The sequence below is a fragment of the Cucumis melo genome, chromosome 4 (genome assembly GCF_025177605.1).
Source record: "Cucumis melo cultivar AY chromosome 4, USDA_Cmelo_AY_1.0, whole genome shotgun sequence".
Classification (NCBI taxonomy): domain Eukaryota; kingdom Viridiplantae; phylum Streptophyta; class Magnoliopsida; order Cucurbitales; family Cucurbitaceae; genus Cucumis; species Cucumis melo.
Genome location: NC_066860.1, coordinates 1,539,871 through 1,564,194, shown reverse-complemented (window position 1 = coordinate 1,564,194; position 24,324 = coordinate 1,539,871). Strand labels below are relative to the sequence as shown.

The 24,324-nt window shown below is 33.8% G+C and overlaps 3 protein-coding genes across 18 annotated transcripts; 1 reads left to right on the top strand and 2 right to left on the bottom strand.

Annotated features, from left to right (window-relative positions):
- Nucleotides 1-359: 359 nt before the first annotated feature.
- Nucleotides 360-4,084, bottom strand: LOC103503610 (auxin-responsive protein IAA18-like). The gene is made up of 4 exons (XM_008467856.3): nucleotides 2,890-4,084; nucleotides 1,695-1,972; nucleotides 916-1,063; nucleotides 360-708 (listed from the first exon to the last, which is right to left on the bottom strand). The coding sequence occupies exons 1-4, from the start codon at nucleotides 3,474-3,476 to the stop codon at nucleotides 639-641; spliced, it is 1,083 nt and encodes a 360-aa protein (XP_008466078.2). The 5' UTR covers nucleotides 3,477-4,084; the 3' UTR covers nucleotides 360-638.
- Nucleotides 4,085-7,872: 3,788 nt separating this feature from the next.
- LOC103503609 (tryptophan--tRNA ligase, chloroplastic/mitochondrial) lies at nucleotides 7,873-16,300 on the bottom strand. The gene is made up of 15 exons (XM_008467855.3): nucleotides 16,159-16,300; nucleotides 15,901-16,050; nucleotides 14,826-14,913; nucleotides 14,080-14,121; nucleotides 13,015-13,104; nucleotides 12,690-12,812; nucleotides 11,915-11,986; nucleotides 11,248-11,360; nucleotides 11,110-11,131; nucleotides 10,964-11,029; nucleotides 10,799-10,855; nucleotides 10,075-10,121; nucleotides 9,842-9,923; nucleotides 9,672-9,761; nucleotides 7,873-8,263 (listed from the first exon to the last, which is right to left on the bottom strand). Exons 1-15 carry the CDS (start codon nucleotides 16,224-16,226, stop codon nucleotides 8,129-8,131), a joined length of 1,245 nt encoding a protein of 414 aa, XP_008466077.1. The 5' UTR covers nucleotides 16,227-16,300; the 3' UTR covers nucleotides 7,873-8,128.
- A 2,024-nt stretch (nucleotides 16,301-18,324) lies between these two features.
- On the top strand, nucleotides 18,325-23,717 carry LOC103503608 (protein SAWADEE HOMEODOMAIN HOMOLOG 1-like). Of its 16 annotated transcripts, XM_017048102.2 has the most exons (12): nucleotides 18,739-18,824; nucleotides 18,932-18,977; nucleotides 19,256-19,359; nucleotides 19,736-19,991; nucleotides 20,089-20,206; nucleotides 20,766-20,807; nucleotides 21,319-21,382; nucleotides 22,555-22,606; nucleotides 22,677-22,723; nucleotides 22,878-23,017; nucleotides 23,100-23,219; nucleotides 23,368-23,717. In XM_017048102.2, the coding sequence occupies exons 4-12, from the start codon at nucleotides 19,978-19,980 to the stop codon at nucleotides 23,416-23,418; spliced, it is 648 nt and encodes a 215-aa protein (XP_016903591.1). In that variant the 5' UTR covers nucleotides 18,739-18,824; nucleotides 18,932-18,977; nucleotides 19,256-19,359; nucleotides 19,736-19,977; the 3' UTR covers nucleotides 23,419-23,717. The 16 variants fall into 16 exon arrangements, with proteins under 16 accessions (XP_050939495.1, XP_050939493.1, XP_050939494.1 ...); XM_051083538.1 differs by lacking the exons at nucleotides 19,256-19,359; nucleotides 19,736-19,991 and adding an exon at nucleotides 18,325-18,492 and having other exon boundaries at nucleotides 20,761-20,807; nucleotides 23,315-23,717; XM_051083536.1 differs by lacking the exons at nucleotides 19,256-19,359; nucleotides 19,736-19,991 and adding an exon at nucleotides 18,326-18,492 and having other exon boundaries at nucleotides 20,761-20,807.
- The last annotated feature ends 607 nt before the right edge of the window (nucleotides 23,718-24,324 follow it).

Genomic DNA, 24,324 nt, shown 5'->3' with positions numbered 1-24,324 from the left:
TCTTATTTTCTCGAAGCTACGAATACGATCGATCCTATCCGAAAGGTGAGTTATGAGTAACTCCACAACTAGGAAAGGGTGAGTTGTGAGTAACTTCTCGACTAGGAGTTCCACTTGAGAAAGCAATGGCTTGGAGATGTATGATGGTGATAGCGTGCATGAACTGATAAAGCTTTGATATAATGCTTTTGCTTGAAAAAGTTGATAAATGAAGTTGTCTAAGATTCAAAAATATATATGCCCATAGACTTGAATTTGAAATATTTCGTACACTGGTAAAGGAATTTCTGTTACCCAAGATGTCTGAAATTTAAGTTTAGAATCAAGACTTATATAGGATGCAGTAAATTCCCAAGAAGAATTCAAAATCAAAACTCATATTTCTGAAGAAACAGAATATATATACACACAACAGCAGTTGCCTCAACCTTGAAAGCCAAGGCTGCGCTTACACCTTGCAGCTTGATATCACTGCCAAAATCTATAGAAGTGAGGGAAAACAAAAAATCTACATGGGAAAATCCTAGCTGACATTCACTCTTTGACATAAACTGTTGCCATTGCTACTCAAAATTGCTTTTTGACAAGAACATTTCTTGTACCTTTCAGATGTTTGTGTTTGAATTTTGAAAGGAGTTTCATTTCATTTCAGTGGCAAAAACAGAACTCTTCAATACACGTAGCCTCTTCACAGTGGAAACAAACATCCTGCATGAAAATGAAGCAAATAAATCTACTACACCAAGAAAGTTCTTATTTCATATACTGTACAGCAAGGAAGGAAGCATTTTAACAAACTGTTAAGATTGATGCAAAATAAGGCTAAAAAGGACCCTTTTTTCTAAGATTGCGTCGGATTTGATCAAGAAATGCTAGATGACTTAAGCTACAACACCAGTAGTGGGAAATGCTTACTTCCATGGGACATCACCAACAAGCATCCTGTCCCCTTCATTATCGTAGTAAACTAGAGTATACAGCCCATTTTTGTGTTTGGAATCAGATACTGAAGTTGTTTCCTCCATCTTTCTCCCATCTTCAGCTGCTAGATAGTTTCTCTGAGCTGTAGTTAATAAGGAAGAAGAAAATAAGAACAAGGAGGTAGAGATTTCAAATTTAGGCCAGGTTTGATTACTATTTGGTTTTTTGGTTTTAGTATTTGAAACTGAGTTGCTTATAAAGTCTACTTTCTACTATAAGTTAATTTCTTTTATATTATCCACTTGCTACTCATTTCTCAAAAACCAAACCAACCTTACAAAATTGGTAACCAATCCATCTTTTGTTTTCGGTTTTAGAAAATTAAGCGTATTTACTCTCAATTTCTTAGTCTTTCTTAAATGCAAAAGTTGAATTCTTAGCTAAATTTCAAAAAAAAAAAACTAATTCTTTCAAAGTAGATAACAAAACACGAAATTTAGAGGTTTTTTATAGGCTTGATTTTCAAAAACGAAAAACAAAAAGCAAATGGTTACCAAACTGGACTAAACAAACGTAGTTTTTGTTTTTAAAATTCAACTAAGAATTTAAATGTTTACTTAATAACGAAGAAAACTAAGATTAAGAAAATTGGGAAGAAACAAACATAAGATTCGACGAAAGAAAAAAATTATCAAACAGGAAGTTTAATATTATCATATATATGTAGTGTTGGACAAAATATCAATGAAATGCAGGGCATTGAGGGATTATACCTGCAAGAAGACTGTGGAAGAGTTCGTCTATTCCAGCAGAGAGTTGATCATAACTATTATAGGCTTGGAGATTTAGTTTTCTTCCAATGGGAACCCCATCCATACAAACTTTCACAAACATTTGTCCATTGGAGCAGTCAGATAATCTTGAGCCATTTTCATCCTGCAAAGTTTCTTTTGACAATTCCAGAGAGTTGGGCTTTGAAGAGCGGGGAACAGCGAAGTTTTTCCTGAAAGAACGGATGGGAGGCCAACCAACGGCTGCTGCAACTGAAGCCCTATTGACAAGATGTTGAATAATTCCTTACAATTAGCAACTTAGCATTACTTGTTTTCTTGAAAAAACTTGTAAGCCATATGCATTTTGAAGTTAAAACTAGTTCTGAAATGAGAAAATGCCTAATTATCAGCAAAAGAAATTTATTTTTCCAATATTTAGTTGGTTATCAACTAGATCACTTTTAGAATCTTCCACAACAAGTTCCCGAGCTACATGAAACCAACCCGTTGTAGCTGAAACTTGTGTATTTGAAGTGATCTTAAGCCAGATAGAGGTATAGAGGCTTGGATAGCAGCAAAGAAGCACAAAAACTTTCGTTTGGCTAGCTTGTTTCTGTTTGACCCTTGTCGGATACTTGGACACTCCCACGCTTGTTTGACACAGATAGGACGTAACAAATGTGTTAGAACCGAGACAATAATAAATAACTTTTTAGTGTAAAATACATTGAGATAAGTTTTTCAAACTTAGAAATGGATCAAACCGTTGACTTTGAATTTTCTTTTAGAGTAAAAATAATATATATTTTTAAAAGTATTTGTGTTATGTCCTAGATTTTTAAAATAGGATGTGTCGCCATGTCCGCTTCGTGATATCATGGATACTTCTTAGGATATCAGAACCTGTTTTTCCCTTGTAATATAATCCATACAAAACTTCAGCTGCAAGTGAATTCAACCTTCCAAGATTTCAAGAAACAGTTTAAACAGAAAAGGCACTAAAGAAAGTCCAACCTTCATTTCAACTTAACAAAAACCAATTTAAGAAAGTTGGTGGATTATTTAGGTTGATGAAACACGTAATAATAGTTCGGAGATACAAATTATAACTGAAATGAGATATCATCGCTTAAAAAGTAGAGTTTGATATGAATGATTAGAAAATAGGATATAAAAGAAGATAAAGCTGACTAACCTTTTGTCATGGTGTTTAGTTTCAGATGATTCTGCAGGAACTGAATTACTGTTGAGACATGAGTTCAACTCAGTTGCTTTTGGCTTTGATGGCTCCTCTGACACCAAATCCAAATTCTGAGGCATCAATAAATGTTTCAAATATGAAGATTGTGATGGTTGAGATAACTTCTGAGCTTCCCTCTGAAAAGCTGAAGATGGTAAGGAAGCACTAAGACAAGGAGTGAAAGGAGACACCTTCTCAGCTGTTTTCTCATAGAAAATCAGCTTGTGGGGTTGGAATTCATCATTTCTATCCAACCGATTTCCATCTCCTGCTATTCCTTCAGTTTTTGCATAAAGAGCCCTTTTATTGCTTCTTATGTTCAAACAAGAAGAAAATGGCCTGGCAGAAGAAAGAGAGATTTCACCATTTTCATGGTTACTATTCAAACAACTACTTGCTTCTGCAAGCCCCTCTTCTCCTGGCAATCCAAGTCTCAATTCAAGTTTATTATTCTCAATAACAGAACTTCCAACACCATTTCTAGTCAAATCCCATTCCCTGTCCCTGGAGATCAGGTCAAGAAGCTCAGGACATCTGACCATTTCTCTCTTCTAAGAAAAGGTTATAAATTGAGCTTGAAAGAAAAAGAAAAAAGAGTTATTGTTATGCTTCAAACCATCTTCTCAAAAATAAATATGTGTGTGTGTGTGTGTGTGTGTGAAGAAGCAAAACAGAAAAATTTTGGATGAGAACAAATAACCAACAGGTGGTGTGCATTAGTTAAAGCAAATAGAAAAAAGGTTCTGACTTCAACCACAAAACGACAGATGAAAATATGGGGGGTCCGGGTAAAAGGGGATAACTAGATTAGATCACTCTTGCTTTCCACTACCTCAACTTAAAATTCCCAGCAAAAAAAAAAAACCCAAAAACCACTAAGAAAATGCTTCAGCCACATACCCCACCATCTTTAGGGGCAAAAGATCAAAGTAAAAGGGGGAAAAGATCCCAAAAAATATTGAGAATACTTTATCATATTGAAATGATGGCGATGAGTAAGAGGTTTGTAAGTGGAAGTAGTCGGTAGAGCAATAGGAGAAACTCAAAAAAGATGAATCATTTTGGATGAATCAGCATTAAAGATAGAAACTGCTGAGCTTTCATATGGCAGATTCGTTCAAATACAGAGAACTAGTTGAATTTGTTCTCACGAACATGACATTACATAACTCAAACCCAAACCCAAACCCATGTATTGACCTTCATCAAAACGTGTCAAAATCTTTTCTTTCCTTTTTTTTCCCTTTTAAAAACAAAAAAGTGAATTGATGTATATTTCTATATTTAATTTAAGCATGGAGCTCTTGAAGGTTGTAAGCTTTTAATGTGTGTATCAAAGACAAGTTTTCCAAGTGTTTACTCTCTCATCTGTCCCATCAAAATCCTTAATAGTGATAATTTGGATTTACTTGCGAGGTTACACTTTTCCTCGCTCCCAAGCCAACGTTCTAAGTTTTTCTTTTTATAACAAAGATTGCAATAAGGTTACTTTTAAAAATGTTCCTAGAATATTTATAAATATAAAAAAAATCATAATTTATTAACGATGGATCACCATATGCGTCTATCATGAAAGATATATATAGCGGTTGGTTTATCACAGTCCATCGTACATAGACGGTGATATTTTGTTATTTTATTTTGTAAATAGTTTGATTTATATATATATTTAAAAATAGACTCATAAGAAAAAAAAATCTAAAGTCGACTTAGTTCCATAATTGTTTTAAATGTTCTATTCTCTGTACTAAATTTATGAAATTCTTCCTCTTTATATATATGTATATGTATATAATATGTTAAACTTTTTATAAAAAAAATTAGTATCTGACATTGTATATATACATGCATTGTTTTAAATAATTTTTTTATCTAACTCGTGTAAATGATTTCAATATATTGAAATGGATCGATTTCGATGGGTAGAATTATACGTCATTAAACAAAATAGTTGAATTATATATCACCCCAAATATCGTAAAACTCAAGAAAAAGTTGATGGCTACCCCTACAAAGATAAATTCCCTATACATCCTCTTATGCCATATTGTCTAACATGCAACACTTTGTTATATAATTGATACTTGACCATGTAATCAAATTATTATTCTATTGATTGTATATATAATTGATTTAACAGATTTTACTTCTAAGTATATTAAATATATATTCAAAGTTTTATTTGAAAGTTCAATTGTATGATTAAAGTGCACTTTTGATTGTTTTGAGTGTAAAAGATAATGAATGTATGAAAGGAGAGATTGTCAACATTAAGAAGTTAATTACTTATACCCTTATGAATATTGGTCATTAGATGCTTATCATTAATTGCATTGAAAAATCATATTTGTAAATCGCCCATAATAAATCATCTTTAAAAAAAAATTACCATAACAAGCAATGAATGTCAGTAAATACTAAATGCTTATCATTAATTGCATTGAAAAAAAGTTATGTGTTTCTATAATATCAAATTTTAAATGAAATTAGTTTAAATGACGAAAGCTTTTAAATTGTTTATAAATATAACAAAATAACATTATTTATATATGATAGATTATAATAGACCATTATTTATGTCTATCATGATATAACTATGGAAAACACACAATTAACTTGGTGTCTTGAGTTAAGATTAAGGTTAATACTAACTAAAGTAACAACATGTGTAACCGAAAGCATCAATAATAATAGAACACGAGAGAATTGATGTAGGGGGTCTCAAACCCATACGAAAAGATCATATATCGCCTTATGAAATAGTTCATGAGTACAAGACCATTATCAACTATATAAACATCAACATGTGTAGAGTAATCAATCCAAGTTTTACAGATACAACTTCCTTGAATTGTTCTACTATGAACTCGTCTCATGAATACCAGAGCATGCTCTCCTAAATGAGATATCATAATGCGACACATCATTTGTCAAGCATTCCTTTGACTCTTTTCAATCCGTTCTCTTCTACTTTCTCAAGGACTTTCCATGCATGATAATAGCAAGGTATCACATGTGATCAAAAGGTACAACTTCCAAGTTTCAATCAACAACACTTGAAGATCGATAGCACAGTTCCGTCAAAAAGCATACCTCAGCAAAAGCAACAACCATGCACATAAACGTCCACAACAATCAGCAAAACCAACCGGGAAGTCGAATCCAACAACCTAGAACTATAAATCCTCCGGTTAGTTAGGATAAATAATAAAAAAAACTAATCGATTAATTATATAAATAAAAGAAATGAACGCAACCGAACCTAACAAACTAGATATACATAATAGACTATTTTAATCTATCACGATAAATCGTAGATAAACTATGGTATTTTGTAAATATTTTGTAGTAGGGTAATTAAACATTGATTAAGTGATAAAGTTGTATTTTGGAATCCATGCATGTGGTAAATACGAGGATGTTAATTTGGTTTCGAGTTGTTGATTAAAACATGCAAGAGAAAGGAAAGAGTTAAAAGTTCGAATTTGACTTTTGGGTGCAAATTAAAAGGGAGGAGCCGCCTCGGCCTCCACCTCCACCAACGAAATTAAACAACACTCCCTCAACTATTTGTAAAATGACCAAACATAAAACAAGTTGCCATTTTTATTCCAAAACTACTTTTTCCACTGCTTCATCATATCCTACCATCCAATTCCACACATTATACATTACTTCACCCCCATGACTTTTTGTGATCTAATCCAATATCTTTGGTTTTTCAAAACTACTTTAATAATTTGCATCCTAATTATCACCTAAAAACAACTTCCAGAGTGATGAAGTTTGTATTAAATGTCAAACTAAGTGGATGCAATTATCTCATACATGTACAAGTCTACTCGATTTTTGCAAGAATGCTTTATAATGAACTCTCTAACATCATTGACATAACTAATACATCGTTAATGAACTATGTAAATTTCAATTTCTATTTATCATAATTTGTCAATTTTATTATATTTTCATTTTACGAATTAAACGTTTTAAATTCATGCACTTGGAAGAGGAAAAAGTGAGGTTTCAATTATTATAAAACAAAACAAACTAATGTTACAAGATTTGAAATGATGAATGAGAGACAATTTTGATTAATATATATATATATATATATATATATATACTAATTTAACACTTGGTCAAAAGGGGTAAAGTTACTAAGATTAGCTTCCAAAAAAATTATAAACTTAATAGCAAAATCATTAGAGAAGTGAGTATCATCATCATCATCATCATGAGAATAATATAACAAAAGTTATTGCACCTACCCAAGTGGCGGACCCCTACATTCCACTTAATTAGATACGATTTTAGCCATTATAATTTTCCACTTTCACTTTTTTAAACCCTTTTTGACACCCCTCCTTTTGTTTTTTTTTTATTCAATCTTTAATACACTTTTCTTTTTCCCTAATGATTTTTGTAAAAGAAAATATAATTGAGTTATATAAATATAAATATAAATAAAGAAAGAAAGAAAGAAAGAAGAGAAAGATTCTGTTGGACGTGTTGGTGCTCCTCCTCATGGTAGCCTTTATCCCATTTCCTAGATGGAAAGAATCATAATTCCCCCTACTACTTGACATTATAAACTGCATTGACTCGTGTAACGCACAATTATAAAGTCAAATACATCGAATTTCAACTTTGGCATGCCTTTGTCCTGTATATTTACCATTTCCCTTTTTATTTTCTTTGAGGAGAAAAAACAAAAGCATCATTCAGTAAACTATTAAACCAAGTTTTCAAAGTATCTAATTCGTTCCACAATGCACGTTATAATAATGAAATATTCAAGTAAATCTAACCGAACGCATCACTCCTAGGATCTAATAGACTATATCACTTATAAAAGTTTATCACCAATAAAATATGTTATATTCTCGATTCTTTAAAAATGTTGTATACACCTAATTATTACTACTTGTTGCAATTACCTTAAAATCAATTGGCCTAGATTCATCTACTTATATGTTTATCATAGTATAAATGTCCAAGAAGTTGATTACAGAAAGAATGGTGATGTGATAGTGCGAAATAAAAACATAATTTTAACTTAATTTCAGCAATAAACAATATGCTAGCTTGTATTCTGCAAAAAAACTTATGGACAACGTGAAGTTACCAAGGTGGTGGTTGTGGTTGCATTGATGTGTTTATTCTTGAAAATTTTTCATGACGGCTCGATTTTGTTTCATCTCCGAAAGAAACCCATAGCTTGATAGAGATTATTGACAGTAACATCTGCAATACTTGAGGCTTTCCTAGCACCATCGGCAAGGACTTCATCCAAAAATGCTGGGTCAGATATAATTTCGTTATAGCGGACCTGCATGCAAGGAAGCGAAATAAAGGATATAAGAATTATATCATTTTATGCTATGCATTATTTTAATGTTGGGTTTACACTTTTTAAGTTGATTTTGAATGATTAGACAGTGTTTCGAAGTAACGCTATTTAAAATTTAAAGTTCCTATCCACATACATAAAAATCAAGTATTAGTACAATGAAGTCGGTTGAAAAATGATTGGTTCACAATTATCATTACTGAATGGGGAAACGTAAAAAGGGTAACCTACTTTTTTTTCTTTTTTAACTAATAAGGAACCAAACATTTATGGCCAAAAGGTGCAAACGTAGAGTGATATCCAGTTTAAAGTTTTGCAGTTGAACACAAGAACCTTCTCTCTAAGATGATAGCAAATGGGTTTGGCGTTTTCTCCTAAGCACATTTCTCTCTGACTCGGGGTCATTGGTAGAAAGCATGGTCCTCGTCCTTTCGAGGTTAGGATATCCTTTTTGCATCACATTGAGAATATTATGAATAGGGTACATAATTTGGGAGCAAATATTGGTCACGCTCAAAGATCGAAACATGAAAGTTTCAACATTTGAGTAATCTAGTCTCCCAAAGTAGTACTTACTTATGTAATGACCACCGATATTTTCCTCACTTCACAATAGAAAAGGGCGCACAGTAGTGGCACACGCAATACAAAATATAGCCTCCAACATCTAACTAGCCAACTCTTCCTCACAAAGCAAATAGGAGGTTTCTTATCGTACTGAGCTATCCAGCAGTAGATGGCATCCGATTTGCTTTCAGAAAGGTGGAATTCTACGTATCAAATTTTTTACTTAGTCTGCAGTTTGCTGCTCTCCTAGAAATATCGAAGATTGGCTTCCATAGTTGCTTTCAAGTGGTGGTGTAGTAATGAAGCAAGAGTAATTTAAATGTTAAGCAAATGCCTCTAGAGCTGTTCCTTCGGCCCTTAAAAAGAAAAATCTAAGAGATCTTCAGATGGACCAGATTCTTTTTTAACTTTGGACGTGACACAGTACACATCCTCAAATTATAGTGATTTACCCAATATTTCCAACTTCTCTAGACTGGAAGAGCCCTTCAACCCACTCCTCTTCCACAACGGGGCACCTTGTCCTTGGCCTCTTCTCAGCCTTCTAATAAATGTTTTCTTGTTTCTTATAAAAAAAAAACTTTAGATTTGAAGGAGAGACAATCAAGTCTTCCAAGGCGTCTCTCTTAACCATACTACTTCCAGACAGAGTTCATGCTTCATAGAGTCTATTTCTGTGTTCCTTTCAACAAATTTTGTCTACTTGCTTGTTTTATTTGCTTCAAGGTCTACGGTAAAATAATATTTACAACATTTGCACGGCACTTAATGCATCAAGATGTCCTAGAAGTGTATCAAAACTAGAGAACCAAAAGCAAACCTGGATAGGATGTAGATGATCGACCAAAGCATCAGTAAGAAGGATTTTAAATGACCCCCAATTCATATTTTCGCACTCCTGCTTAACATCCTGCAACGGAAAATCTTTTCAGAACAAACTTAGAGACATCTCAAAGAAACAATTTTCAACAGCTTGTCTAGGTAGAACACCTCTTTTCCTTTTCCAGAAACAAGTTGGTAAATTGTAAGAAGATTGTTGCATTCAGGTCTTTCCGGATTGTCAAATTCCAACCTGTGTAGTCCACCAGAAGACGAGACAGAAGTATTGGTGAAAATTTAAGTACACAAACATCTCAAAGAAACAATCTTTAATAAATTGTAGGATGCAAAAAAGAAAATTATATAAGAAGTCACACAATAATGTCTGAAGCTTTTGGACTAACCCGGGAAATGAGTCAGTTTTGCAACGTTTTATCTTGTTGGCTATTACCTACATTGTAGAAAAAAGAATTGACATGATATTAAATCAAAGTAAAGAAGAAACAGACAACCGAAGTTGCATTATACATCATAAACTTAATATGGTAATTTTAGCTTCAAGGATTAGTAAATTAATATTGCATCAAAAAAAAAAAAAGAAGCAGTAATTTTGCATGTCCACAACCACTTGAATTGAATTGAATTGAATTCAAGTATCTGACGAACAATAGTCAAAATGTAAGCAATAAATCCAAGAAATAGAATACCCCTGAAAGCAAACAACCAAATCAACTTACAGTATTTTATAGACATGAATGTAAGATAAATAATGAAAAAAGAGGCCCAACACGTCATCTAGGAATTATTTAATGTAGATATGATTTAATGAAGGGTACAACACAAAAGATCAGTCAATTAATTATTCACTGCAAATTACATCAACCCTGGACAATAAATGGATATCGCAATAACAGGTAGGATATATCTAGTCAATGGCCACATAACTTTATTAACATTTGCAGCCGATGGCTTTTGTTACATCTACAATTAATGTATTAACAAATAACTAAATTAGTTACGATCATATGTAACCATAGTAGGCTCCAAATTATGAATAAAAATTAGGAAAGAGGGTGTTATCCAAAAAACCAGCATCTAGGCAAGAAATAAAAAGATAAGTTTAGTTACATCTTTGGGGTCAAGAAGATTGATTCTGGATTGATCAGAAGGGGCGGATTTCGACATCTGCAACATGAACCATAAGAGACTTGAATAAGTTAACAAGGGGTCAGAGAATCCTCCTTGTTCAAATAATTTATTCAAAACCTCAATAGAAACCCTTTCGAAGTGTACCTTAGAGAGGCCATCAGTGAGGGACATAACTCGTGCACCAGCTGGAGGTATAAGTGGCTCAGGAACCTACATTAGGATAAAAATTGAGAACCATATCTTGTTGACGAGGTATCATGATATCAAGTAGAGGAAGGGAAGAAATCCACCTTGAAAATAACCCCACCTCTCCTGCATTAATTAGACAAGAAGCACAAGCAGTCAAATAAATTTTCTTTTCCATTTGGTTCCCCCTTTTTGTGGGCTGTGAACAGAATAGTCCAGTATGAAACTTAGATGACTCTCACCCTCCTAATTTCTTCCACTTCCTTCCACCATATAGATAATTAACACGCTCTGCCAGCTCACGAGTCAACTCAAGATGCTGCTTTTGATCCTCGCCAACAGGGACAAAGTCTGACTGCAGAGATGTTTTTACAAATTGCATTAGACACCAATATGCTCCCTTTTTTAATGAAAACAATTGCTTTCATTGATAATAAATTTAAAATGCAAAGAATATGCTCCTTTTTCTTATTTGGATAAGAACGTGAAGTTTCAAGAATATGGTGAAAGTACACCCCTGTGCAAACAAAATTACACCTATATACTCCTTGTCCTTGAGTTAGAGAATGTAGTGAACATGCTTAATTGATCTTAACAAGCTTAACAATATCTAAAAGTCTACCCAAGTTGAAATAAGTTATGCATCATCCCTGCATGATATGCAAATAGGTAAAAGATAAGAGTATAAACTACAATGGCAATACAACAAGATGCTTGATAAAAATATATTTTAGAATTATGCATTTGAAAGGCATGACAAAAGATGAGATAAACATCAGTATAATTGGCAACCAGGAAACAACATGGTAAAATTTCTTAATAGCTATTATCTATGGAAATACAGAAACAAATTTCAGCCCTAGAAATTTCACAAAGTAACAAACAAAGGCTACACGTCGAGAAGATCACCTGATACAGAAGAATATCAGAAGCCATTAGGACAGGATAAGTGAGAAGTGCAACGCCAACATTTTCATCACCCTACAAAATCCAAACCTGATCAGTGACGTCAAATACATTGATTTTTCAGAAACAACTTCCCAATAAAAATATGACGAAAGCATGATGATTATAAATTTAACTCACAGCTCATAATGATTTAAGGCAGCGCATTTTTCTTTCCATATATTATTTTTGGAACGAAGACAAACTTCTTTATTAATAATAAAAACTCAAAGTACAAGAGAGTTATACAATGAGCGTAGTAAAGAAGCCTAGAGAGCTATAAGCGAGGGGATCAGAAGGTGCACCGGACATTTTTCTTTCTATATATCAAAGATGGTGTAATGCTAGCTGTTATTTTTCTCTTGCATTTTAGAGTAACTCTACTTTAAGATTTTGGCCTTTGAGACAAACTTTAAACATCAATGTGCAGACAGTAAACATAACTCACGACACCTCTTTGAGAGGGATAGAAGTCTGTCAATACAAATTCGTCTCAGTGCTTGTAAGCCTTCCACTGAAAAGATCTCAATGTTGTTTCATTATATAGACAAAGAAGACTTAAAGAAACACCTTTTTCTTTTATAAGAACAACTTTCATTGAGAACAAATGAAAGAACACATGAGCAAGAGAAACACCTTCTTCTTTTATAAGAAGAACTTTCATTGACAACAAATGAAAGAAGACATGAGCAAGTAATTTGGTAAAGAATACAGAAATATCATACAATCATAAACGCACCGCCTTGCGTGATTTCTCCTTAAACTGGATCATCCTGTTCAGCCAACCTATTGGTGTGGCTGAACTAAGTAGCCACATCAGCTCTACATGAGCACGAACATGAGACTGAACGAAGACAGAAGCCTGCAACATATAATGCATTTTCAATTTCGTTCATGAATATTCCACAGCTAGAGGTATTCTAGTTGCTTCACAAACCACATAAGAATCCCTTGTGTGTGAGACACACATACAACTTCTACATTTCTAGTTAAAGGAGCGCGCACACAAACACACACAACTTCTACATTTGTAGTTAAAGACACACACACCCTACACACCCTACCTTGGAGGTATCTACACCACATGCCAAATAAATGGCCGCTGTATCTCTTGTTGCTTTATGTAATTGCTGAGTATCATAAGGTAACGTGATCTGGAAACAATGAGAATAATATAAAAAGAAATGTAAGCTACAATTGTCAAGCAGTGGAAAAACCCAAAGATCAATATAAAAAAGTTATTTACTAAAAGAAATACAAAAGTCCATAAAAAAATACAATTAGGTTTTGTCTTGGAAATTAATAAATCTTAAAATTAAATATGAATGACAGGCATTCCAATAACAACCATTCATCTTCTAAACAAACTTCAAAAATAAACCTCCAAATTAACTTCTAAGCTCTATCAAGAAACTTTTTCCTTTTTAAGTTAGGAATAAAACCAAAGCCTCCTTTAACCAAAATGAAGTGCCCAATTCGAAAAGAGAATATGAGGATTACGGAAAAAATACTTTTCTTTTTTTTGACTTCAGCATTTGCAAGGGTGGAGAATCAAACCATAGGCTTTTGGGATGGTAAGTAGTACCTTACTACTGAGCAAGAGCTATACTCAGATTATGAAAATTTTGGTTAATTTGCTTAGAACATTTTAAATTAAAATAAAAATGATAAAAATGAGATAACACCTTGCATCTCCCACTTGACAAGTTGGGGTATCATATAAAATTCTACAGGACCAACTGACCAAGCATTATGTCTCTTTCAGTTGCTTGCTGCAGACATCAACACATGGTTTTTCCTAGTGGAATGCACCCTAAATGCTTTCCTACCTCGTTTGATTTTATATATAAAGAATTTAACCACTCTCATCACCTTTTCCAACAAAATAACATTTTTTGAAATAGAAGTTCTGATAATTTTATAAGTAAATACTAAATACCATATAGAGAAAATCACCCAAGGTATTGAATCGCAAATCAGTCAATAAATAAAACCCCAAGTCACAGCAAGACCAACATGCACAAGGACAAACATTCTGCAAAAACTATGTGGCACTAAACTGAGGTAGCCAGAGGATACGAATCTGAGCATAGTTCGCAAACATGAAAATAGTAATTGTCTTAACATACCGCATGGAGATCCACAATGAAGAAGAGAGTATCATATGTATCCTGCAAAATAGCATGAAAGTGGATATGGAAGTTCTACAACAATATGAGAACAGATACACATACATTTTATGTTTTTTTTCCAGGAAGAGTCGTGAAAAGCAGGTCTTAAGAGGCAAAAGAAAACAAGTCATGCACTTCAATTAGATACTTAAATATCACTGCAGCTAACATGTGGGAAAAATGAATGATGTGACAGATTTGAAAAATTTTCTCAGGCTATTCCTCAGAGGATCATAGAGCTAACAAACTAATAAGTAATACATTGTCTGCATACAATATTATTCTTCATTCATTTTTATTCCTTCTCATGAATGAATCACTAAAAAACTAAACCTAGATTCAAGGTCCTGAGTATGTTCTGAAAGTTCAAGGGAGCAGGATAGTCAGGTATCGGTTTAACTTGTTCAAGGGAAGAAAAAAACCAGTCTTTAGCCATACAGAATTTTATTCATAACAGAATCACAAATTCCAAATGTAATTTCAAGAGGTAATCAGCTTAAATTAGTAGCAATGATCAATGGGAATACAAGAACTGAGCTAAGCCTAACCATTATTACTTCAAAAGTCACATTCAAATAAAGTCTTTTGGGGAGCCATACATAAAGATAGTAACACTATTCTACGAAGCATTGATAGAGAATACAAGCAAGAGATATCGTACAAATTTGCAAATAAGGCATGTGAGTATGGGAAGTAATATAAACCTGAAGCGAAATCCAATTCTTTATTGCACCTAGATAGTTACCAAGGTGAATAGAACCGGTTGGCTGAACACCAGAGACTATCCGCTGTCTGGAAAAACAATACACAACTTGGTTTAATTGCACAACAAGGTGAGTACTCGCAAATAAATACATATAAGCAGATGTACACATTAATAAAGGGAGCAACGTGAACTGAAGAATATTAGAAAAACTGCCAATGGGATGTTACAACTCCTAGACACCTACATTATATTATCCACTGGTTTTGTTTTTTGAATGACCCAAAGGCCTCGTACATATGAAGATATTGTCCCTCACGTACCCATGAATCTCCCCTTTCCTACCCAATATGCAACTTGGATGCACTCCTAACACATTAAGAATCTCAGAATTGGTAGGGCAGAACTCAGAAGTTGGTTAGACTTAGGACAAGCAACACTGCTCCAAAAGTAATCATCCAACCCAACAGCAGCTAACATTCACTTTCCTGAAACCAGCAGTTATCTAGTGGTTTATCTTACTCCTACGAATTTCCGTATCGACTTGAAGTTTTACACACTTTGGCGAACAATTAAATCTCAGATAACACATTAGATTCAATTCTCGATCAATTACCAGTTCTTTCATATTTGAAAAACTAAAGAAATTTGGGGCGCGATATAATGAATGCAGAAGAAGTAGAAATTACAAGGTGGAAATAATGCAGTCATTTAGTGTTTATTTCACTGCTTCGAACTTGAAATTTTACACACTTGCGCGAGCAATGAAATCGAACACAATTCTCGATCCGCTACCAATACTTCATTTTATAAAAAACGAAAGAACTTCGAGGTCAAACATAACAAATGCAGAAGAAGTAGATATTGCTTGATGGAACTAATACAATTATCTAGTGTTTATCTTACTTCTTCCACAAAATTCCGCAACGACTTGAAATATTACACACGTTGGCGAACAATGAAATCTCAAAGAACACAGAAGATTCAATTCTCAATCCACTACCAATACTTCTTATTACAAAAACGGAAGAAATTCAAGGTCGAGTATAACGAAATGCAGTAGAAGTAGAAATTACTTGATGGAACTGGGAGGACGCTCTGGCGCAGCAGCAGGTTCGGTGAGGGAGATACCGCAACAACATCGGGAACTATTTCCAGTTGAAGACCGATTAAGTGGAAAGAGCGAATGAGGCTTAGTGTATTTGGTTCCAAATGCAGACAATGATCTGCTTGAAAGTTGAATCCGAACTTAGAATCACAAAATTTGATGCTACATTCGATACTTCGAGTAAATATGTGCGATGAAGAGAGCAGAGAAGGGAAGAAGTACGTACGGAGAAGGTGTAAAGCGAGTAGACGATTGTGAGAGGACGAGAAAGTGAGAGAGAAGGGCGCGACCCATCCTCGCTTGTGTGCTTCGGTCTTCACAAGCTCACAGATGAGGTCCTTACCGGTATGTTTATACCTCAAGTTGACGTAGGTAACACGCGCTTCAATTTTAAACATAGCACAATGGATGAGCATCAAATAAGTGTGACCATGATAGACCGGAAATCGAACGCCCAAACCAAAATGGATTAAAAAATGAGAAGAGTCGGTCGGGTAAGTTTCGAAAAGTTCCAAATCAAAAATTTTAAAAAGCTATTTTTAATCGGGATCGATTTTGATACTTTACTAAACGACTATGGTTAGTTCATGATAGATTTTGTATGATCACCCCTGTAATCAAATCATCGAAGTTAATTGGGGAATGGACGAAGTATTATAGTTTGAATTACAACCATAGAATTGTGACGTAAATTATTTTAGTTTGAAAAGAAATTGTTAAACACCATGATAAATAATAAATATTATAAAAATACAAAAAATAAAAAATTGTAAATTGGCGATTTAATATAGCATTGCATAAGTTAATTAAGACTACAAAATAATATTTGCTATAATAGTAATATAGTACACATACTAAACTATGGCAAATTGAAATAATAATAATAATAAGTATAGTTGTTGTTGGGAATGTTCTGAGTCTTTGAACTTATGTAAGTGTTAAATTATATCATATTTGACTTTCGAACTTACATGATTACATAAAATTAAAACATTTTGTAAAAATTCGAAGGTTTGATTTTATAATAACGGTTTCAATTTTTTAAAGTTATTAAGTTAGAGGGTCAAATTTCAACACTTATAATAAAAGCATATCAATATATATAATTTATATGAAATAAAATTTTAACATTTTTCTTTTTTGTAAATATTTTGGTTTACTGTGCTATATCTAAAAACAACATAAATATAAAAACTCAAAGTTTAACTTATTTCAAACCCGAGGTTCAAAATTTCCTATAAATTATATATTATTCCGAAGGAAAAATCACTTATCACATTTTTTTAATATAACAAAAACTTGATACTATTTACCATATATGATAAATTTTATCAAATTATCTATAATTCATTTAAGTTTTTTTTTAATTGTTATATTATGTAAATAATTTCAATTTATGAGTTCTCCTGTTAAACATATATTTGAAATCATAAAATACAATTTTTTTTTTATTTAATTCATAGTGTTTTAAATTTATGTTTTCAAAATCCTCTATAACATTGAAAAAAATGAAAGGATACGCAAACAATTAATTAAAAGTTTTATGATAATTAATGCAATTAAAAATTTAGAGCCATATTAGACAACTTCTATTACATTTCTAATGTCTCACTCATAAAATTAACGAGAAGCTTGTTCAATAAATTTCACAATATTACCTGAGAAAAAATAAAAATTGAACTTTAAACTCATCTATATTATATTTATATTAGATATAATGAAGTCTGTGTGGCATAACTATCAAACAAAACAACCAACAACCTTTGTATTCCAATAAAACCGAGCTTGTTGAAGAAAGAGTTCAATCATTTTCTTCTATATATATATATATATATCTTGAAAGGACTAACTCCAAAAAAGTGATGGAGGAGCTTCCACGTTAGCAGTTTTCTTTAATTCATGGCTAACATATTTTTGACTAACAAGTGTCTATGTCTTAGTTTTAAGTTACTTTAGCTTATGTTTTTAATTGAGGGACATATATGTTATTTAGCTCGGGCATCTTGGAGCCACCTTAGTCCGAGTTCATATCACATAATGCTTATGTTTTTAGCTTGAAGGCATCTCGAGGTAATATTGTGAAATTTCTTGAATAAAGAGATCCTCTTCATGGCTTCCTCCGGTTGCAAGCAAAATGACATTGTCAAACCACCTTTTAAAACTTAAGACGATCCCCATTCTTTCAAGGCTGCTATTGCTGATGAAAGCAAAAATTATTCTAATATCCAAAGTATTTTTCCGACTTATTTATCTTTATTTTCAAATACTACTTTTAAAGTATAAAAAGAAAAAAGGGTTAATTTGGTCAAATTTCCAATTATGTTGGTAATCTTGGTTTAGTTTATTTGTAATGGATAAATCGTAAATCCCTAAAACAAAAGCCCGAAAAGGCAGGGGAAGGCGGGCCCGTTGAGTCGTCCCGTTGGGGTATTTGTAGTCGACGAGGGCGAGGGAAGTGGAAAATAGCTCTTCGCTCCAAAGTTCGAGTAACAGTCAAACAACAATGGAGCGTCTCCGCCCCAGAGGCAGACAGATGTTTTCTGGGTTCACTAAGGGCGAGGTACATAACCTTTTCTTTCATTATTATCCCCTTCTTCCTCGATTTACAATCTCAAACTACTTTCTCTTACCCTCTGTGTTCCGCAAGCCATTTATTTCCATGATCATGCCCGCTGTATCTTTTGATGTTTTGGTGTGCAATGGAATTTACAACGTAATTTCTTCTGTTGTACATACATTTTATAATGTTACAGGAAGATATTCATTTTTGTTTTTCTACCTTCTTGGGTTTAACCCTTGCAAACAGATTGAGAAAATGGAGAAGTTGCTAGAGGAATCAGGAGAACAATCGCTTAATCGGGATTTTTGTCAAAAAGTTACCAAACGTTTCAAGTCAGTTTTAATTTTTGCTCGTTATCAAAGAACTTTTAATTCATCTTTAAATATGTATAGGGCGTATGTATAATGTCGAGTTGTTTTGGTGTTCTATGATTATACAGTCGGTCCTCAGGTCGTGCTGGGAAGCCCGTAATAAAGTGGACGGAGGTTGTCACTTTTTTATTTTTATTTTGCTTATTCTGTTGTTTTTGAAATATTATTCTGCTTCTATAGTTGTATATCTTGGGAGTTGTCAATTCCCACTCGCAAAATTGTATATCGTGTGAGTAGGAACTGATAAGCTTTTTTTTTTTTTTTTTGTGGGGATTTGGAAAACGCTGTGGAGATTCTTGGTTGTAGGGAGACTCATTGTGGTACAAGCTTATATTGAGAGTGTTTAGGATCTCAACTTAATTCTTTTAATTTTTGGGACTTTCCCTTTATAGGATCCGTGGGAGGGTCCTCCAATCCTTGGATGAAAGACTTGTAGCTACTCTATTCTTCAAACTAAAGCCAATTGCGCAGTCCTTCTCTAGTTTATTGATCTGAGGTTGGGTGGTACCTCATCTCTCCATTTTTATATATATTGATTTTTGCTTCATTGAAGTTCTACATTTCCTATCTGAAATATTATCCGGTCCACTAGTTCCTTAACTCGTGGTGCGCTAAATTGCTGTCATCAAGTTGAGCTTCCTGCACTCTCTCTTCATACGGAGACTTACGCCTTAAAATTTCATTAAAGAGTTCAATGCTTTGCATGAATTGTATCCAATGGGAAGATCAAATTTGACAACTATTCACTGGATTTATGCTTTCTTGGACTTACAACCTTTGTCGTCCATTTGTTCAATGTGATTGCAAAGATCAGAATTATTTGTTACTTCATTGCCTCTTTTTCTCATGACATTTGGTGCAAAATCCTGTAGGTCTTTGTTGTGAGTTCGGCGTTCAAATTTGGTTCAGAGTGCCTCCTGAGGAAATGCTAAGTAACTTCCTTTTTTCTGGAAGGGTCGTACTTTGGCAGGGTATTTTGTTCACTAGTGGATATTTGGCAGGAAAACTGTAAACAATTCTTTGAAGCTTAATTTCTCAGTGGGGCTAGGTTTGGAGTCTTGCACCATCGAGTCTCCCCTTATTACAACAGTAGAGTCTTAATAGTTCTCCTGAGATGTTTTCCCCCATGTATTCTTCATATTTACTGTTCTTTATCCAACCATTCATTTATCTTCATGTTTGTGAAAAAAGGTTCAGGTGAATTTGTCTTCATACAATGTTATAGGTATATGATTGGTTGCAAAGCAGACTGCAAGACCTCCCAAAAATTGAAAAGAGGATGTCTGAAATTCCCAAAGCTTGCCCTTCAAATAAGACTCAGGAAAGTTCTCAAGGCCCCGAAGGTAATTTGAGTTAGGCTCTTGCCTTCAGTGTTTTTTTAAGCCAAGTTAGAGTTACTCAGCTACAAGGGAGTTTAATGTATGTTTGGACATAAATTAACCATAGTTTTATTTAGAACAATTTGAATGATGCTTTAGAGTGATGTACAATTTGAATTTATTGAGACTATGTTTGCCTCCAATTGAAGATGCTTACTCTTTTTCATTGATGAAATGGCATTTTTACAACTTCAGTGCAACAGAAACAGTAGTTGTTGAAAGGGCAAAAAGGAAAGTGTATCCTCTGAGAGTCGATTAGTATTGTATGGGTTGAATATATGTTGTTAGGAAGGATGTGAGATGGAGGTAGGTTTAGGTTGTATTTTGGCAATGTTTGGGTGTAGATAGTGGATAACCTCTCGAGCTGGTGAGGCATATATCCTGTAAGGCGTGCATTTGCTTGTACCCTCTTGAACTCACTTTTAGCAACCGATAGTTGGGACCTAAATATTCAGTTACATATTAAGAAATGCTTAATTTTTGTTTGCATATAACATCTCTTCCATTAAGTGCACTAGTGCAGTATGCATGGAGCAGGGGCAGGTTGAGGCAATCCTTACATCTGGTATTTTGGTTGCCATTGGACTTAAGATCGTGGTCATTTTTAAGATAAGATTACTTAATTGGTTGTTTATTACTGTAGTTATATTGGGGCTATTAATTAGTTGGATGTTCCTCCCTTTTTGCTTCTTTCCTTCTCTAGTTTTTCTTGTGAGTAGTTGAACAATTTAACATCAGAATACGAAATTAATTACCATAGGTTGACGTAGTGGTCATTGGGGCAAGTGAAAAACACAAGGTATGTTGGGGGAGTGGGTTCATATTCACGGTGTTCTAACTCCTACATAGGATATTAGAATTTTCTGAGTTTCTTGACAACTAAGTATGGTAAAGGTCAACATAGCTGTCTTGTGAAATTAGTTAGTTGTGTAGACTGCAGTGGATACTCACGCTCCTAATTAACAAAATAGCAAATGGAAATGAAATGTGTTGTTTTATTTTATCGTTATTTAAATGAACTGTGCAGATGTGAGGCTTTTTTCCTCCACATGCTAATGATCTTTAGTTAAAAGCAGGCGAAAAGAGCCCTGATTTGTCGGAATTGGAATTTGAAGCAAGGTCATCAAAAGATGGTGCATGGTATGTGAAGAAATCACTACCGTTAATTTTGATTTATAGTGTTTGTTCTGTTTGGTTTGGTGCTCTCTTTGTATTTGCTACGATGGTATTTAATTAAGCTAAGAAACATATGCTCATTCATGCTTTTACGGATTGCATATGGTATGGTTCACTATGGAATCAACGGATAGAAGTTTGAGTAACCTAGATAGAAGCCAGATGGGATAAGTTAAACAGTATCTTTAAGTTTTAATTTTCCCAACCCTTCAAGCAGACAATCTCCTCCTTTTGAGGTTTGATTAAAAAATAATCTTTCTTTCGTCTAGCTCTCTCTTGGCTGTGAATCGTAGTTGGTCCTTTGGGAATAAGGAACAGAAGTTGCAGGAGAAAAATGAAAACATAGAGGATTGCTTAAAAGTGTAGGAGTGGCCTAGTATGTTGTATTCTGATGTCTGGTCCTCTGTTCTATTTTGTTATGGTAAAGCAGCGAATATATTCTCTATGAAGTAGGAATTGGGAAGTTATGATACACACTGATTGGATGTTTATGTAGCCATTTAAAGTCACTACCAGTGTAGTTACGTAGTTGCTGCTATTGAAAAAGAATCTCTTTTGGTTTACTGCAACACTATATTGATTAATCGGAATGGTTATTTGTGTATGATCAGAATGTTTCAGTATGCTATCTCAAATAACATGTCTTTAATTTTGTCTGCTCCTCACGACAAGCAGGCTGCTGTTCAGTTTAATTAGAAAATTTCCTCGGTATTTGATTGTAAATTGTAATGGATTAAGGTTGAATGTGGTTGCTAGTTGCTAACGATAAGGAGATGATTATAGTATGAAACTGTGTTTCATTTCAGATTATGAAGGGGAAAAATAGAACATAAAAGAATGGAAACAGTTTCTAAGCGTGTGTTTGAAATATATTTTCTAGTGTTTAATTTTTTTCGAAATGACTTAATTTTTAAACTAGAGTGTTTGACAACCATTCAAAATAACTTTTGAAGTGTATTTCAGAGTTTTTCTTTTTTTTTTATTTTTTTTTTTTTTTTTTTTTTTATTTTTATCGAGAGTTTAAATAAGAAAAACAGGTTGGATTTAGATGAAGCTGTATTTATGTGGTTTCTGTGGTTGATTTATCCATTTCAATTTTTCTGGGGTTTTGATGGCTTTCCACTAATATTATGCAGGTATGATGTTGCCATGTTCCTTACACATAGATTTCTTAGTTCTGGCGAAGCTGTGAGTCTCCAAACCATGACACTCTTTCCGTCTTGTATTATGATTTATCAGGCCGTCCATTTTTTCACAGAGTACATCGATTTGTTGAACCCAGTGAACTCATTGTTCACCAGGCATGTAGGTTGTAGACGAATGAGCACTTTCCCAAAAAATACACTTAAAAGCTATACTTGCATGTGATACGATTATCCAAGTATAATTGCATGCTAGTTCTCATCTGCGAATAGGACGTATAGTTGTCTGATTGGTTTTGCCGATTCATTAAAGGAAGTTCGTGTCAGATTTGTCGGATTTGGAGCTGAGGAAGATGAATGGGTCAACATAAAACAGGCAGTACGAGAACGCTCTGTCCCTCTAGAGCATTCAGAGTGTCAGAAGGTGAAGGCTGGGGACTTGGTACTCTGCTTCCAGGTGATTCTTGCCTAACCGTTGGACGACCTTTACATTGTTCATTTCTCTTTAGTTCACTTCATATTAGTGTTAAAATTTGTAGGAGAGGAGAGATCAGGCAATCTACTACGATGCTCATATTGTAGAAGTCCAGAGGAGAATGCATGATATTAGGGGCTGCAGGTGTCTTTTCTTGGTTCGTTATGATCATGATAGCACTGAGGCAAGTCATTTTTCTTATGCTTTGTCAACCCCTTGAAAGGAGTTCTCAATATTCACAATCGACCTTACTTTAATAGACTGTTCATTTCTCTTCAGTTCACTTCATATTAGTTCACTTCAATACCGACATCTACTTGTCCAATTATCAGGAAAAAGTTCGATTGAGAAGATTATGTCGCAGACCGACATATCAAATCTAATCTTTTGTCTTTGACATCAATTCGTCAACCTCTCTGGTGGTCATTCCCCATATCTAAGCTGAAGACATGAATGGTTTGCCTCAGAAAGCTCGCAATAGCTAAAGCTAGTTTTGTCTGTTTGAGGAAATGTTGTGTAAAATGTCATAATAGAATGTGGTTTCATGTTTTCATCTTATTGTTTCTGTGTCCGACGAAAAAACCTTGGGAACAAGAATGGGACACGCACATGTAATAGTTGCATATTCTGTGTCTTTGCAAATCGGGCAAAGACGAGTTCAAAGTTTAATTAGCCTTCCAAATCTCCTGCTCATCTCTTGCATATCTGACCCTAACATCTTAAATATGGTAAATCTAGATGTGAGCATGATAGACCGAAAAATCGAGTCGTTTGATCAAGCTAAAATAGCTTGGTTGGAGAAGGAGAGGTGTTAGTCTATGTCAGTTTGAGTGATTTTCAAAGTATAAAATTGACCAAATTTACTCATGATAGTTGAAATCTATTTAAAAAACCAGTCACGGCGGTGGTTGGTCGGTAATCGACCTCAACCGATCAACTTATGTTAAGCCCAGGTAAATCATTTTGTGGCATTTGCTAGTGTTTATGAATTTGAAATATGTGAACTATTCTCTATTGTTCTAATTAGATATTCTATGCAATCCTTTTTTATTACACAGTAAATAATAATAATAATAATTTATGTTTCACTTGAAAAATTGATACGACAAATTTTGATTAGTGATGGGTGAGGCTGCAGCTTATGTAGCCTAATTAAGTTTCCTCCTAATTTTAATACCAAAGCAACAGACTCTTTGGACGAACCAAAATAGTAGATGAAACTTCCATAGAAGCTTAGAAAATTAATATGCAATATCAATCATTTAAATTTTGCACTTAATATATATCAT

Bases quoted from the DNA above. Each gene is read 5' to 3' on its own strand.
- LOC103503610 (XM_008467856.3), bottom strand. From the start codon at position 3,476: ATGGTCAGATGTCCTGAGCTTCTTGACCTGATCTCCAGGGACAGGGAA. The intron at 1,973-2,889 runs GTTAGTCAGCTT...TCTTGTCAATAG, and splicing joins ACTAAACACCATGACAAAAG to GGCTTCAGTTGCAGCAGCCG. The intron at 1,064-1,694 runs GTATAATCCCTC...TATTAACTACAG, and splicing joins CTTCCACAGTCTTCTTGCAG to CTCAGAGAAACTATCTAGCA.
- LOC103503609 (XM_008467855.3), bottom strand. From the start codon at position 16,226: ATGGGTCGCGCCCTTCTCTCTCACTTTCTCGTCCTCTCACAATCGTCT. The intron at 14,914-15,900 runs GTAATTTCTACT...TTGTTTTTCCAG, and splicing joins CGTCCTCCCAGTTCCATCAA to ACAGCGGATAGTCTCTGGTG. The intron at 9,924-10,074 runs GTTAGTCCAAAA...TGGACTACACAG, and splicing joins AAAACTGACTCATTTCCCGG to GTTGGAATTTGACAATCCGG.
- LOC103503608 (XM_051083536.1), top strand. From the start codon at position 18,436: ATGGAGCGTCTCCGCCCCAGAGGCAGACAGATGTTTTCTGGGTTCACT. The intron at 18,493-18,738 runs GTACATAACCTT...CCTTGCAAACAG, and splicing joins CTGGGTTCACTAAGGGCGAG to ATTGAGAAAATGGAGAAGTT. The intron at 22,607-22,676 runs GTGAGTCTCCAA...ATTTTTTCACAG, and splicing joins TTCTTAGTTCTGGCGAAGCT to AGTACATCGATTTGTTGAAC.